Genomic DNA, 17,973 nt, shown 5'->3' with positions numbered 1-17,973 from the left:
GTTTGCAGGGAGAAATAGCAATAACTTCAGATATGCAGATGACACCACCTTTACGGCAGAAAGTGAAGAACTAAAGAGCCTCTTGATGAAATTGAAAGAGAGAGTGAAAAAGTTGGCTTAAAACTCAACATTCAAAAAACTAAGATCATGGCATCCAGTGCCATCATTTCATAGAAAATATGTGGGGAAACAGTAGAAACAGTGACAGACTTTATTATTTTGGACTCCAAAATCACTGCAGATGGTGACTACAGCTATGAAAGTAAAAGATGCTTGCCCCTTGGAAGAAAAGTTATGGCCAACCTAGAGAACATATTAAAAACAGAGCCATTACTTTGCCAGTAAAGGTCCATGTAGTCATAACTATGGTTTTTCCTGTTGTCATGTATGGATGTGAGAGTTGGACTATAAAGAAAGCTGAGCACCAAAGAATTGATGCTTTTGAACTGTGGTACTGGAGAAGACTCTTGAGAGTCCCTTGGACTGCGAGGAGATCCAACCAGTCCATCCTGAAGGAAATCGGTCCTGAATATTCATTGGAAGGACTGATGATGAAGCTGAAATCCCAATACTTTGGCCACTTAATGCGAAGATTTGTCTCTTTTGAAAAGATCCTGTTGCTGAGAAAGATTGGAAGTGGGAGGAGAAGGAGACAAAAGAGGATGAGATGGCTGGATGGCATCACCAACTCATTGGACATGAGTTTGAGTAAACTCCAGGAGATGGTGTTGGACAGGGAGGCCTGGCGTGCTGCAGTCCATGGGTTGCTAAGAGTCAGATATAACTGAGAGACTGAACTGAACTAAAGTTGGACACAGCTTTTTTTCCAAGGAGCAAGTGACTTTTAATTTCATGGCTGCAGTCACCATCTGCAGTGATTTTGGAGCCCAAGAAAGTAGTCTGTCACTGTTTCCATTGTTTCTCTATTTTTCATTAAGTGATGAGACCGGATGCCATGATCTTAGTTTTCTGAATGTTGAGTTTGAAGCCAGCTTTTTCACTCTCCTCTTTCACTTTCATCAAGAGACTTTTTAGTTCCTCTTCACTTTCTGCCATAAAGGTGGTATCATCCGTGTATCTGAGGTTATTGATACTTCTCCCGGCAATCTGATTCCAGTTTGTGCTTCATCCAGCCCAGCATTTCTCATGATGTACTCGGCATACAAGTTAAATAAGCAGGGTGGTAATATACAGCCTTGATGTACTCCTTTCCCAATTTGGAACCAGTCTATTGCTCCATGTCTGGTCCTAACTTTTGCTTCTTGATCTGCAAACTAATTTCTCAGGGGGTGGGTAAGGTGACCTGGTAATTTCTTTTCTTTTCTTTTTTTTTTTTGATCTGGTATTTTCATCTCTTTCAGAATTTTCCACAGTTTGTTGTGATCCACACAGTCAAAGGCTTCAGTGTTATCAATAAAGCAGAAGTAGATGTTTTTCTGGAATTCTCTTGCTTTTCTGTGATCCAACAGATGTTGGCAATTTGATCTGTTTCCTGTGCCTTTCATAATCCAGCTTGAACATCTGGAAGTTCTCAGATCATGTACCATGTTGAAGCCTAGCTTGGAGAATTTTGGACATTACTTTACTAGCATGTGAGATGAGTGCAATCGTGCAGTTATTTGAGCATTCTCTGGCATTGCCCTGCTTTGGGGATTAGAATGAAAACTGATCTCTTCCAGTTCTGTGGCCACTGCTGAGTGTTCCAAATTTGTTGGCATATTGAGGGAAGCTCTTTCACAGCATCATCTTTTAAGATTTGAAATAGCTTAACTGGAATTCCATCACCTCCACTAACTTTGAACATAGTGATGCTTCCTAGGGCCCACTTGACTTAACATTTCAGGATGTCTGGCTCTCGGTGAGTGATCACACCATCGTGGTTATCTGGGTTATAAAATATTTTTGCATAGTTCTTCTGTGTATTCTTGCCATCTCTTCTTCATATCTTTTGCTTCTGTTAGGTCCATATCATTTCTGTCCTTTATTGTGCCCATTTTTGCATGAAATGTTCTTTAAAGGACATTCCATAAAGGACTGCAGAGGAATACTCACAGCATTTATGGAATATAAGTGTTCCATGAAGGACAGTAGAGGAAATACTCCTAATCAAAAGAGCAAGAGTAAACTCTTGAAAGAATAAATAATGAAACGGGCATCACCCATCTACCAGACACCAAGTTTAAAAAGAAGGTAATAAAAATGTCAGTTGAATTAAGAAAAAATTATAGATATAAACACATATGACTAGAAAAGGTATGAGAAAGTTTAAATATCAGAGATTAAAAAAATAAATACTTCAATTTCTGAGATAAAAAGCAATCTAGATACAACGAATAGCTAACTAAATGCCACAGGAGAACAAACAAGTGATCTAGAAGAGAAAATAACAGAAATCACCAATTAAAACAGCAGACAAAAAAACAAATTTTAAAAAATGAAAGCAGCATAAGAGATCTATGGCATAATCTAAAAGGTGCCAACTTACACATATAGTGTTCCAGAAGGAGAAGAGACAGAAAAAGGGACCAAAAATGTATTTGAAGAAATTATGGATGGAAGCGTCCCAAATCTAAAGACAACATATATCCAAATACAGGAAGCAAAATGGATATGAAATAAAAAAAAACAAAAAAAAACGATTATCTCAGTAGATATGAAAAAAGGATTTACCAAAGTCCAATATCTATTCATGATAAAACTCTCATTAAAATGAGCACATTTGATGAGGAAATACTTTACAACATAATAAAGGTCATTGACAATAAACCCACAGCAAACATAATACTCAAGAGTGATAAACTTAAAGCCTTATTGCTAAATCCAGGAACAAGACAAGGATACCACATCACTGCCTCTATTCAACACTGTATGTAAAGTTGTACCCACAGAAAGTAGATAGGAAAAAGAAATAAAATGTGTCCAAACTGCAAGAGAAGAAAAACTTTCAGTATTTGCAGATGACATGATACTCTATGCAGAGAATCCTAAAAGTCCCCACATAAAAGCTATTAGAACTAATAATACAATTTCAGCAAGCTAGCAGGATACAGGATTAATTTACAAAATCTGTTGCATTTCTTTTTACTAATATTGAAATATCAGAATGAGAAAGTTTAAAAAGATAACCTCTTTAAAAATTGTACCCAAAAAATAAAACACATATGAATAAACCTGACCAAGAAAATGAAAGACTTACATGCTGAAAACTGTAAAACTTGAATAAAGGAAATAAAAGAGGATTCAAAGAAATGGAAAGACATCCCATGCTCTTGGATTAGAAGAATTAATGTTAAAATGGAAATACTACCCAAAGCTATCTACAAATTTAACATGATCGCTATCAATTTACCCATGACATTTTTCACAGAAAACTAGAATCAATAATCCAAAATTTTATATGGAACTATAAAAGATGCAGAATTGGGAGAGTAATCCTGAGGGGGGTGGGGGGGGAAGCAGGAGGTATAACTCTCCTAGACTTCAGACAATGTTACAAAGCTGCAGTAATCTAAACAGTGTGGTACTGATATAAAACTTAAAAATAGAACTAACATCTTTTGTTTTTGTTCAGTCACTAAGTTGTGTCAGATTGTTTGCAACCCCATGAACTGCAGAGCGCCAGGCTTCCTTGCCCTTCACTATCTCCCTAAGTTTGCTCAAACTCATGTCCACCGAGTCAATGATACCATCCATCTCATCTTCTGTTGCCCTTTTCACCAACTGCCCTCAATCTTTCCCAGCAACAGGGTCTTCTTCAATGAATCAGCTCTTTGCATTAGGTGGTCAGAGTATTGGAGATTCAGCTGCAGCATCAGTCCTTCCAATGAATATTCAGGCCTGATTTTCTTTAGGATTGACTGGTTCAATATCCTTGCTGTCTAAAGAACTCTCAAGAGTCTTCTCCAGCACCACAGTTCAAAAGCATCAATTCTTCAGTGCTCAGCCTTGTTTATGGTTTAAATCTCACATCCATACATGACTACTGGAAAACTATAGCTTTGACTGTATGGACCTTTATTGGCAACATGATGTCTCTGCTTTTTAATATCCTGTCTAGGTTTGTCATAGCTTTCCATCCAAGGAGCATGTGTTTTTTAATTTCATGGCTGCAATCACCATCTGCAGTGACTTTAGAGCCCAATAAAATAAACTTTGTCACTGTTTCTGCTTTTTCCCCATCTATTTGCCTTGAAGTAATGGGAAGAGATGCCACAATCTTAGTTTGTTGATTGTTGAGTTTTAAGCCAGCTTTTTCACTCTTCACTTTCTCCATCAAGAGGCTCCTTGGTTCCTCTTTACTTTCTGCCATTAGAGTGATGGTGGGGGTTTAGTTGCTAACTCGTGTCTGAATGTTGCTGTCACATGGACTGTATCCAGCCAGGATCTTGTCCACGGGATTTTCCAGGCAAGAATACTGGAGTGGGTTGCCATTTCCTTCTCTAGGGGATCTTCCCAACCCAGGGATCAGACTGGGGTGTCCTGCACTGCAGGTAGATTTATTACCGATTGAGCTACCAGGGAAGCCTGCATATCTGAGGTTGTTGATATTTTTCCAGCAATCTTGATTCCAGCTTGACATTCATCCAGCATGGCATTTTGCATGATATACTCTGCTACACAGAACAAAGGACTGTTTCAAATTTGCAAAGGCGTACATCCAGGCTGTCTATTGTCACCCTGCTTATTTAACTTATGTGGAATTTCTATTATGAAAAGAGGCAAACTAAAAAAAGAGGCTAGTGTTTACACCCAAAGCAAGGATGGCACTCAGAAAGAATTGTGCCATTGTCCCTATCCCCAGCTCTGGAAGCCAGAGTTCAGAGGGTTTATTCATAGGGTGATGCAGGAACTGAAACAGAGATCTCCAAGGTTCTACAAAGAAGCTCATTTTATTTGAAACAGACTATGGGAAGGTCAGGGCTTCCCTAGTGGCTCAGATGGTAAAGAATATGCCTGCAGTACAAGAGAATGGGTTCTATCCCTGGGTCGGGAACATCCCCTGGAGAAGGAACTGGCAACCCACTCCAGTGTTCTTCCCTGGAGAATTCTGTGGACAGAGGAGCCTGGTGGGCTACAGTCCATGGTGTTCCAAAGAGTTGCACACGACTGAGAGACTATACTTTCACTTCATTTCACATGGGAAGGTCAAGCCTAAGAGTTCCCTCAAGCTATGAAAGATTTTGTTGATAAGCAGTTAAGAGGAAGCTTATGGCTTCATGAGAGATTCAAGCTAAACCATTTGCAAGCTAGTTTATCATAGAAAACTGGAGAAAGACATAGCTAAGAGCCTTCCTGAGGTCAGAACACACCTCAATCATTGACTTCAAAAGTATCCTTGAAAAAGAGAATGAACTTTGGGGTGTCAGATTCTGGAACAATTTATGCTCCCAAGATATTATCAAAAACTATAAGGACTTCCTTGGTGGTCCATTGGTTGATTTCACCTTCCGATGCAGGAGGTGTGGGTTTGATCCCTGGTGTGGGAGCTAAGATCCCACATGGTGTGGGATCTTAAAACAGAAGCATTACTTTAACAAATTCAATAAAGACTTTAAGAATGGTCAACATCTATATCTATCTATATATATAGCAATATATATAGCAAATCACTCAACAACTGATGAAAGCTACCAGCCAGGGAATGTAAATATGTCCCAGGCTGCATACTCTAAAGAGCTACATCAGAGGTTTTACACTGTCGTGGAAAAAAACTTCATTAAATAGTCCACATAGTCACTAAATATATAGGAGTAACAATATGTGGAATTGGAGTTGCTACACTCCATTGTCTAAATATAACAGTTAAACAATAATTTCACAAAACATACAAAGAAATAAAGTATGTGACCTACAGAGGGAGAAAAGAGGCAATAGAGTCTTCCTGTGAGATGGTAAATGATTGGCTCTAACAGGAAAATACTTCAAAATAGCCATTGCCAATGGGCTCAGTGAACCAAAGGAAACTATCAAAAAGGCAAAACACACAAAATTAATAAAATTAGAAACTAAAATTAAAAAATATAAAAGATTATAGGAGACTATTATGAATATAGGAATGGAGAAAAAATTCCTACAAATTGGAGAACTTAGAAAAATGGATAAATTCTTATAAGCATACAACCTACATTCAGGAAACTCTTCTTAGAGAACAAAAGGACAAGGTTCCATCTAATAGAGTCTATAAATAAGGGATAGAAATCATATTTTACAAAAGTAACAAATGGAAATTTTGGAGCTGAAAATTTTTATATCTGAAATGGAAAATTCACATGCTGGAGTCAACAGTAGATTTGAAGAAGCTAATGAAAAAGCAAGTGAACTTGAAGATAGATCAATAAGTTAACATAATGCAAAGAAAAGGGAAGAAAAGAATAAAGAAAAGTGAACAGAGACTCAGAGAATGGTGCACGTGCTGTGTGTGCTCAGTCCCTCAGTTGTGTCCGACTTTGGGACCCCACTGGCAGGACTGTGGCCCTCCAGGCTCCTCTGAACATGGGGATTCTCCATGCAAGAACATTGGAGTGGGTTGCCATGCCCTCAGGGATCTAAACCAGGTCTCCTGCATTGCAAGCAGGTTCTTTACCATCTGAGCCACCAGGGAAGCCCTATGTACTAACCTGCTTAGCTTCTGAGATCAGACAAGAGGGTGTGTTCAGGGTGGCATGGCCATAGAAATAATAAAGCACACTAACATACACAAAAATGGAGTGCCAGAAGAAAAAGGTGCAGAGTAAAATATTCAAAAAATAATCCCTGAAAGCGTCCCAATTATGATGTAAAACATTAATCTGTACAACCCAATTGTCCAATTAATTCCAAGTAGGATAAATATTGAAGAGTCATACACAGACACTAATGAAATATTGAAAACTAAAAACAGACAGTCTTGAAGTGTTGAAAGAAAAATAATTCATCCTTACAAGTGAATCCCAAGATATTGCTTATTTCTCATTAGACACAAGGAATGTTCCCTGGCAGTGAGATGATATATTGAAAGTGCTAAAAGACAAACCTGTAAGCCAAAAATTCTATACCAAGAAAAGCTGTCTTTCAAAAATGAGGTCATGGGTTTCCCTGGTGGCTCAGTGGAAAAGAACGCATCTGCTGATGCAAAAGACATGGCTTTGATCACTGATCCAGGAGAATCCCAGATGGCGCAGAGCACAATGCACCACAACCAGGTCCATGCACCACAAGTAGTGAGCCTGAGCTTTGAAGCCCAGCAGCCCCAATCACTGAGGCCACCTGCCACAACTACTGAACCCCAGATGCCCTAGAGTCTGTGCTCAGTAACAAAAGCCACTGAAATGAGAGAGTAGCCCCCACTGCTGAAGATAGAGAAAGCTCATGCAGCAGCAAAGATCTAGCACAATCAAAAAAAAAAACAAATACTTATTTTAAAATGAAAGCAAAATATAAATAGTCTTATACTCCCTATCAGCCCAAAGAAGAGTTTATTACTGGGAAATCTGCCTTATAGAACTTGAAGGAAGGCCTCTGACTGAGAAAGGAAACCTAGACTACAATCTTAGTCACGGTGATAGACCAAAGGGCCCTGGTAAAGAGAAGCAACTATGTAAGATAGTGTAAGTGCATAAATCTTCTCCTTTCTTCTCTTAACAAATATAAGAAGCAAGCAAGTAAACTGTGTTTAGTTGCATTTCTAGACATATGACATGGTTATTTAACAGTATATTTGAGAGGTGGGTGGAAGGCAGTGGTGGTTTAGGCCCTGAGATGACGGGGCTGTGCAGTGGCCCAGGCCCAGATGCTGTACCTGGGATGCACAGCCTGGGGATGATGAGCCCAAGTTCCAATTCTGGCCACAGAGGAAGGGAGAGAACTTCAGTGGTTATGTTCCTAGTAATGACCTATCAGAGCCACATGTTGGGCCCCAAGGGTGAGGTGCAGAGAAGCAGTGGTGTGAACATGGTAATTGTGGATCAGAACCCTGACTAGGACCCATGGTGAGGCACAGAGTATCTGCACTGTTGCCCCAGCAATGACAGGCTGAAGCCATGACTCAGGACCCAGGAATGGTGTGTAAAACAGTAGCAGCTCAGCCTGGGTAATGGCCAGTCAAAACCAGAATTAGGAATAACAGGGTGAGACCCAAATAAATAGCAGCATGGCCACAGTTCTTAAGGACAAGTCACTGACTTAGAACCTGGGAGCTGGACACAGATCAGAAACTCTAGTTGCACAGATAGTAAGGCACTGTGACACCTCGATCAGGGAAATTGGGTACAGGAGAGATAGGGAGACTCCTTGACCCCAAGGCAGGTCTCACCACAGTGGCATTTCCAGCCTCAGGAAGGACACAGCAGCAGGGCCCCTGGGCAGCTGAATCAGTGTAGGTGCGCACTGTGGAAGCGCTCAGGAGCAAGGCTGCAAAGGTCATGATGATGAGGTTGCCGAAGTTCTCTTGCGTGATTGTTCCTCATGGGCTGAAATCCCTCCGAGGGGATCTCTGCCCGTGCCAAGCTCCTCTGAACTGAAGGAAGGGGTGTGGGGGTAAAATCTTTCCCATGCTTTTCTACACAGTAGTCCTCAGATTTTGCAACCTGCAGGGTTTCCACTGCTTCTTCATTGTAGCCCAGAAATTTTGAAAAGTAATTTATATTGGTTCATAGTTGTTCATTTATTGTTTTTCTTGTTTCTGTGAAGTATGCAAGTGTTGGGACCTCCTAATGTTCCATCTTGCTTATGTAACCTTTCTCTCATTCCATGTCAAAGTGACTGAAGACACAAGGGCCTCTCACTTGCTATTGTTTTACACCAGTCTTCCTTCTTACATAATTGATACAACTGATTTGTGTGTACAAGGTCATCGACTTTTAGCTGGGTGATAGCACTGACAAATCAATATAAATACACTTATAATCTCGAAGTAGTCTACACTTTGCCCTTTCATCTGATTTCCACATCTGCTGACTATTCATATAACCTATTTATTTGAGGCAAAGGAGTTATAATTTAACTTCTGAATGATTTCTTCTGGATATAAGCCTGAGCAATAGCAAAAGGATATAGTAATAGTTTAAACTACGGCATATGAACACGATGTCTATGAAATGGCTCTCGCTTCTGCTGATGGTACAGCTCACTTGCTACTTTAACTCTGGGAGTTGTGGAAAGGTGCTGGTGTGGCCAGTGGAATTTAGTCACTGGATGAATATGAAGACAATTCTGGATGAACTTGTGACGAGGGGTCATGAGGTGACCGTACTGGAATCTTCAGCTTCCACTCTTATTGATCCAAACAAACCACTGGCTATGAAATTTGAGACTTTCCCTATATCTTTAACTAAAGATGATTTTCAGAATGTTATCAAGATTTTGATTGAGACTTGGATGCTTGTGGTGAAAGATTACTTTTGGATCTATCTTTCAACAATGCAAACATTATTTGAGGAATTTTCTGATATTGATATGAAGATATGTAGTGAAATGGTTTCAAACAAGAAGCTTATGACAAAACTACAGGAATCAAGGTTTGATGTCGTTGTTGCAGATGCTGTTGGACCCTGTGGAGAGCTTCTGGCTGAAGTACTTAAAGTACCATTAGTGTACAGCCTCTACTTCTCACCTGGCTATTTGATTGAAAAGAGGAGTGGAAGACTTTCATTTCCACCATCCTATGTACCTGTTATGTTGTCTGAATTAAGTGATCACATGACATTCATGGAGAGGGTAAAAAATATGATATATGTACTTTATTTTGACTACTGGTTTCAGATGTACAATGAGAAGAAGTGGAGTCAGTTTTACAGTGAAGTACTAGGTAAGTCAGGCTTCCCTAATGGCTGAGTGATAAAGAATCCGCCTGTAAATACAGGAGATGTGGGATAGGATCCCTGGGTTGAGAAGATCCCCTGGAAAAGGAAATGGCAACCCATTCTGGTATTCTTTCCTGGAAAATCCCATGGATGGATGAGGCTACAGTCCATCAGGTTACAAGAGTCAGACACGGCTCAGAGACCAAACAACACAAGACAACTAGGTAATTCATGTTCTTACTTGGTAGCATTAAATTCTGTCTTTCCTTGTGCCTTGGAAGGTGAGTTTGTATAAATATAATTTCACATAAACCTGTCTCAAATAAGTGAAAGAGTGAAATAAAGATATAAAATGACCCATCAATCTTAAAAATATTATGAAAATGCTTAAATTATAGGGTAAAGTAGAACCCATTACGAGTTTCAGATACCAGGAATTCATATACCAGAAATTGAAACACATAGGACTTCTGCAAGTGAATATTATCCAACTCACAAAACTTCTTTTTTTAAATTTAAAAAAATCACTAGAAATCTCATAAAATGTCTTAATAAATGAAGACATGTACACAGAGAATTACACATATTATATTATACTATGTTATGTTTATATTTATCAAAGAACAGTTACATTCAAACATCTTTGACCACATCATCCCAAACTCCTTTACAAATCTACCTAAAGTATATACACACGGCAATATTCTCATTTGATCCAACATTTATTGTTGTTTTTTGTTTTTTATTTCACTTTCAGGAAGGCCCACTACATTAGTTGAGTTAATGGGGAAAGCTGAAATGTGGCTTATTCGAAACTACTGGGACTTTTCATTTCCTCGCCCACGGCTACCAAATGTTGAATTTGTTGGAGGCCTCCACTGCAAACCTGCCAAACCCCTGCCTAAGGTCACCTGCTCCTCTTTGTTCTTCTTTGTTAACTTTGTATTTTCAATAAGAATTATTCTGCATTCTTCATTTAAAATGTTTGATTACAGTGAGTCAGATGTGGGAAGCTGGATAAAGTGACCTTCTAGTTAGATACTGATATCTTTCTATATGAACAAAGTATCTGAATTTCACTGTCATTACCGAATAAGCTAGAATATGTGGGACACTTTAAGAATATGTCAGTTAAATAACAGCTTCATTATTCGACACATAATGAAGCATAATCAGATAGTCACTAAACAATATTAATAGTTATATTTTATCTAAGTAATATAATATTAGCTATATTATTATTATTATAATTGTAATGTTATAGGATAATTACATATGTCACATATTCTAGAAGTGAGTTCTAAAATACAGTAACGGTGTAGACACAGTTTTTGCTACCTGACACTCTACATGGAAAGACAGAATACAAGCAAGTCATAAAAATTGTGTGAAAGTGTTATAAAAAGGAAAGCACAGAATGCTAAAAATATCCAGCATGAATCATAGACAGTATCTCTGATTCACTGATAATTAAGGTGAAATCAGAAGAATGCTCAAGAATAAACAGAAGGGATAGGGCAGGGGTAGCAGAAGATAGATAAGAAAAGCATGTAGAGTAGTAATGGCAGTTGCCAAGAAGTCCAAGCTTCATCTAAACAAGAAGAGCCCAAGTAAAGAGACAGATGATGCTGGTGAAGTCAGCTGGCAACAGACAGCAACTTCAAACATCTAGTTAGGGTATTGGGAAAACATTGAAAGGATTGAGAGAGAAAAGTGCAGTCAAATATTGTTTAAACAGGTTTTCCTGGTAGCTCAGCTGATAAAGAATCCACCTGCCATGCAGGAGACCCCGATTGGATTCCTGGGTGGGGAAGATCCCCTGGAGAAGGGATAGGTTCAGTTCAGTTCAGTTCAGTCACTCAGTCGTGTCCGACTGTTTGCGATCAAATGAATCTCAGCACTCCAGGCCTCCCTGTCCATCACCAACTCCTGGAGTTTACTCAAACTCATATCCATCGAGTTGGTGATGCCATCCAGCCATCTCATCCTCTGTCGTCCCCTTCTCCTCCTGTCCCCAATCCCACCCAGCATCAGGGTCTTTTCCAATGAGTCAACTCTTCGCATGAGGTGGCCCAAGTATTGGACTTTCAGCTTCAGCATCAGTCCTTCCAATGGACACCCAGGACTGATCTCCTTTAGGATGGACTGGTTGGATCTCCTTGCAGTCCAAGGGACTCTCAAGACTCTTCTCCAACACCACAGTTCAAAAGCATCAATTCTTCGGTGCTCAGCTTTCTTCACTCCAAGTCTCACATCCATACATGACCACTGGAAAAACCATAGCCTTGACTAGACAGACAAAGTAATGTCTCTGCTTTTTAATATGCTGTCTATGTTGGTCATAACTTTCCTTCTGAGGAGTAAGCGTCTTTTAATTTCATGGCTTCAATCACCATCTGCAGTGATTTTGGAGACCCAAAAAATAAAGGCTGACACTGCTTCCACGGTTTCCCCATCTATTTGCCATGAAGTAATGGGACCAGATCCCATGATCTTAGTTTTCTGAATGTTGAGCTTTAAGCCAACTTTTTCACGCTCCTCTTTCACTTTCGTCAAGAGGCTTTTTAGTTCCTCTTCACTTTATGCCATAAGGGTGTTGTCATCTGCATATCTGAAGTTATTGATATTTCTCCTGGGAATCTTGATTCCAGCTTGTGCTTCTTCCAGCCCAGTGTTTCTCATGATGTACTCTGTATATAAGTAAAATAAGCAAGGGGACAACATACAGCCTTGACTTACTCCTTTTCATATTGGAATAGGTCACCCACTTCACTATTCTTGCACTTCCCTAGTGACTCAGGCAGTGAAGAATCCATCTGCAATGTGGGAGACCTGGATTCAATCCCTGGGTTGGGAAGATCCCCTGGAGGAGGGCATGGCAACCCACTTCAGTATTCTTGTCTGGAGAATCCCCATGGACAGAGGAGCCTGGGGGGCTACAGTCCATGCGATGCCAAAGAGTTGGACACGACTGAGCAGCTAAGCACTATGCTATAATATTGCTTAAACAAACAAACAACAAGACAACAAGCAACATGTAGTCACTGGGTTAGATGTCAAGGGTAAATCGTGGGAGAAAAGAGCACTTTGCAGGTTGTTGCTAGATGTAGGCAACAATGAGTGAAAACTAGACTACAGTATTCATAGCAATACAACCATACTATATCTTATGATGGTACCAACCTTATATTGTTGACAGAAAAAATTTGTAAGTACATGTGAAACATCCAAAATGTCACTGGCATATACTTAGTGGTTCAGAAGAAATTTTAACTGTTGTCATTATTTTTATTTTGTTATTATAACATACTATCATTAACCCAATGTGTGCCAGCCACCTTGATCTAATTCCTAATTGAAATTGATTTTCTTAATCATCAAGATTATAGTATTCAGCAAACTGCTAGAGATTAGATGTCCCATGGAGTGTTTTAATGGTCAGTTATAAAAGTTTACATAAAAATTAATGAAAATGATTTAATAAATTTAATAAAATTTACTCTAAATAAAATTTAATTTAACATACTTAATGTAAACTTTTTTAATGTTAGGAATTTTTAAGATTTTTGCCAATCAGATATATAAGATGAAATGCTAAAATCTTTTTGTGAGTTTTGAGGCTCTTCACCTGTGCTTTGGCTAAAATGAACATCCTTCTTCTATCATATAAATGCATGTATTTATAAGGAATGTAACTACACTAAATCATATATAATATTTAGTTGAAAAATATCAGATATAATAAAATCACAACTTTCTCTAACATTAAAAAAACATAAACTGGAATTACAATTTTCGAGATTAAGAAATTTCTTTTTATGTTCCATAAGGGCTACACCAACTTTCTAACAGAGGTGAGGTAATATCTCATTGTGATTTTGAAATACATTTCCCTGATGATTAGTGATTTTGAGCATCTTTTCATATACCTGGTGGTGATTGGGAAGTCTTCTTTAGAAAATGTCTATTTTGTTCTCCTGCCCACTCTTTAATTGAATTTTGTTGTATGAGTTCTATATGTATTCTGGACATTAACCCCTCATTCAATATGTGGTTAAAACATTCTTTTTTCCATTCTGTAGGTTGCATTTTCACGCTGTTGATTGTTTCTTCTACTGTGCAGTTGCTTTAAGTATAATATAGTACCACTTGTGGATTTTTTTCCTTTTGTTGTGGTCTTGAAGTCATCTTAAAAAAAAAATCATTTTTAAGGCCAATGCCAAGGAGTTCCATATTTACCTTTCCCTTTAAGAATGTTATGGTATATAACATCCTTTATGGAAGTTATAAATTATAGTCTTATGTTTAAGTCTTTGGAGTTATTTTAAGTCATTTGGAGTTATTTTCGAGGTGTCTAAGGCAGGGGTCTCACCTCATTTCCTGTGTTTATACGTATTCAATTTTCTCCAAAAAGAAAGAAGTGACTATTCTTTCCACGGGGGGTTTTCTTGTTGAATTGGTTGGCTATATATTCAGGGTTTTAATTCTAAACCATATATGAAGTTGCAATTGTCTATTTGGGGGCCAGTACACTATCATTTGAAATGTTGCAGCTTTAGTATAATTTAAAATTGGGAGGTATGATACTTTTGGTAAGGTGAATATTTTAACAATATTAAATCTTCTGATCCATGATCTTAGGATGACATTCCATTTATTTGTGTTTTCTTCTGTTTCTTACAACATAATCTTTTTTTTTTTTTTTTTTTTTTAGTTGGAGGCTAATTATTTTACAATATTGTAGTGGTTTTTGCCATACATTGACATGAATCAGCCATGGATTTACACGTGTTCCCCATCCTGATCCCTGCTCCCACCTCCCTGCTCCCTCCTCCCTCCCCACCCCATCCCTCTGGGTCTTCCCAGTGCACCAGCCTGAGCACTTGTCTCATGCATCCAACTTGGGCTGGCGATCTGTTTCACACTTGATAATATACATGTTTCAGTGCTATTCTCTCAGATCATCCCACCCTCGCCTTCTCCCACAGAGTCCAAAAGTCTATTCTATACATCTGTGTCTCTTTTTCTGTCCTGCATATAGGGTTATCGTTGCCATATTTTTAAATTCCATATATATGCGTTAGTAAACTGTATTGGCGGAGAAGGCAATGGCACCCCACTCCAGTACTCTTGCCTGGAAAATCCCCTGGATAGAGGAGCCTGGTAGGCTGCAGTCCATGGGGTCTCTGAGTCCGATGACTAAGCGACTTCACTTTCACTTTTCATTTTCACTCATTGGAGAAGGGAATGGCAACCCACTCCAGTGTTCTTGCCTGTAGAATCCCAGAGAAGGGAGAGCCTGGTGGGCTGACATCTATGGGGTCACACAGAGTTGGCCTGAACTGAAGTGACTTAGCAGTAGCAGCAGCAGCAGCATACTGCATTGGTGTTTATCTTTCTGGCTTACTTCACTCTGTATAATGGGTTCCAGTTTCATCCATCTCCTTAGAACTGATTCAAATGTGTTATTTTTAATGGTTGAGTAATATTCCATTGTGTATATGTACCACAGCTTCCTTATCCCTTCGTCTGCTGATGGGCATCTAGGTTGCTTCCATGTCCTGGCTATTATAAACAGTGCTGTGATGAACATTGGGGTACACGTGTCTCTTCCAGATCTGGTTTCCTCAGTGTGTATGCCCAGGAGTGGGATTGCTGGGTCATATGGCAGTTCTATTTCCAGTTTTTTAAGGAATCTCCACACTATTCTCCATAGTGGCTGTACTAGTTTGCATTCCCACCAACAGTGTAACAACATAATCTTTATAGTTATCACATACAGATCTTTCATGTCACTGGGTAAATTTATTTCTAGTTATTTTCTTCTTTTGATGCTGTTCTGAATGGGATGGTTTTCTCAGATGTTTCATTATTTGTATATCAAAATTGAATTGATTTCTGTATGTTGCTTTTATACCCTACAACCTTACTAAGCTTGTTGATTAGTTAAGAGTTTTGGTTGAATCTGAGATTTTCATACAAAAAGTCATGTCTTTTGCAAATACACACACACACACAATTTACCTCTTCCTCTCTATTTAGGATGCCTCTTATACTTTGTGTCACCTAATTGCTCTAGCTAGAACTTCCAGTAGTATGCTGAAGCACTGTGAGAGTAGGAATCCTTGTTTTGTTTCTGATTTTAGAGAAAAAGTTTTCAAATTTTCACTGTTGAATGTAATGTTAGCTTTGAGTTTGTCGTATATGTTCTTTATTACGTTGAGTTATGTTCTTTCTATATCCGATATGTTGACAGTTTTTATCATGAAAGAATGTTGTATCTTATCAAATGTGTTTTGTACATCTGTTTGGAAAATCAAGTTATTTTATATTGCATTCTATTTGTGCAATGCATTAAAATTCTTAATATGAGTACACTGATCCAACCTTGCATCCCAAGGATAAATCTCACTTGCTCACTCAATATAATGCTTTCACTGTGTTCTTGAGTTTGGTTTGCTGATATTTTGTGGAGTATTTTTACATCTATACTCAGTGTGGGTATTGGCCTATCATTTTCTTTCCTTGTAATGTTCTTATCTATTTGGTATCAGGGTAATGTTGGCCTTGTAGAATGAGTTTGAAAATACACCTAACCTCCTCTTTAATTTTTTAAGATTTTTTTTCAAAAATGTACATTAATTATTCTATAATGCTTCAAAGAATTTACCAGTGAAGCCATCTGGTCCTGGGCTTCTGTGTATTCTTAGGTTTTTGATTAATGATACAATCTCTTTACTTCTTAAAACTATTGAGATTTTTTACTTCTTTCTGATTCAGTCTTGATAGGTTGTGTTTTTAAAAAGTTATCTATTTTTTTCTCATGTATGTAATCTTTGGCATATAGTTATTGATAGTTGTCTCTTGGGAGCCTATGTACTTTTGGAGTATCAGTTGTAGTGTCTCCCTTTCTTTTCTAATTTTATTTATTTGAGTCAGTTTTCTTCTTGCTTAGTCTAGCAAAGGTTTCCAATTCTGCCTAGCTTTTTGAAAAGACATAGACAAATACTGTATATTATCACTTGTATGTGAAATCAAAAAATGCTGAATTCATATAATAGGAGTAATATGGTGGTTACCAGGGGCTAAGAGGTGGGAGAATAGGAGAGACGTTCTTTAAGGATACAAATTAGTATTTCTTAGTAAACAAGTCCTAGAGACCTAAGGTACAGGATAGTGAATAGAGACAACAATATTTTATTATTAGCACCATCATATTTACTTAGAGAATAGAGGTTAACAAAAATAGAAATTATAATTATATGATAAGTGGTGGTTCAAAAAATCATTAAAATGTCAATCATATTACTGTATATAAATGTATCAATCATGCTATACACCTTAACTTACATAACGTTATATATCAAATATATTTCAACCTTTGCTAAAAGGATATAAATTTGAAAATAAGGATATCTCTGAATAGAGCATTTCAGTACATCTTATTTCCTTTTATATAAATTTTCATACGTTTGCATATTTTCTTGCCATGATCTTATATTATTTTCACAAAGATATCAGAGTATGAAATGAATACATCCACATCAGTGATTAATTTGTACAGATAGTGTATATTAAAATAATACCAAATCGATGTATCTTTCACAGCATAGATGAAACAGCTTTGGTTAGCGAGCCAACATGACAATGCAATGAAGACAAGTAACTTTAAATGCTACTACTGGTCAGGAAAATTTTGCTCCTCTATATTTATTAAACAGGATCATTGAGCAATGTGTAATTATTCTAGTACAGAGTGTGCGTTTTTTAAATTAGAAAGGAAAAAGGACCACAAGACAAAATAATTCAGAAACAATACAGGCAAATACAGATTCACGTGCAGTTTTATATCGTTTAAAGTGAACTACTAAAAAGGTGACCAGATCTCTGCTGCAGAAAGCCCTGGGGCACCTCCCCCACTGTCGGGCAGGTGCTCACTGGGGGCACTAAATAGGGGGCTCTGAGGGTCCTTCACCACAGCTGACATTATCCATCCTACTGCGACATCAATTATGTAAAGGATAAAGGGCGCCCCAGGTAAGCAAATTCAGCAATATGGTCAGTCAAATCAGTAACTACACAAGTATACCTCTGGGTTATAAACAGGACTTATAGGACTGTCTCATAGAACTTCCCAATAATAATACCAGATTTCTCAATGTCAGGGGTTTATAATTCAGACAGTTTGGGAAAT

The 17,973-nt window shown here is 38.1% G+C and overlaps 1 protein-coding gene across 1 annotated transcript in view; it reads left to right on the top strand.

Annotated features, from left to right (window-relative positions):
- The window catches only part of LOC122428435 (UDP-glucuronosyltransferase 2B4-like), a 29,735-nt gene that overhangs the window by 2,305 nt on the left and 9,457 nt on the right, over positions 1-17,973 (top strand). The window contains exons 2-3 of the mRNA XM_043448460.1: positions 9,034-9,784; positions 10,537-10,685. Coding sequence (XP_043304395.1) covers positions 9,055-9,784; positions 10,537-10,685 — 879 coding nt within the window. The 5' untranslated portion in view covers positions 9,034-9,054. The remainder of the gene's footprint in view (positions 1-9,033; positions 9,785-10,536; positions 10,686-17,973) is intronic.

The sequence above is a fragment of the Cervus canadensis genome, chromosome 26 (genome assembly GCF_019320065.1).
Source record: "Cervus canadensis isolate Bull #8, Minnesota chromosome 26, ASM1932006v1, whole genome shotgun sequence".
Taxonomy (NCBI): domain Eukaryota; kingdom Metazoa; phylum Chordata; class Mammalia; order Artiodactyla; family Cervidae; genus Cervus; species Cervus canadensis.
Note: the sequence above shows the minus strand (reverse complement) of the source record. Positions and strands in the feature narration are given on the sequence as shown.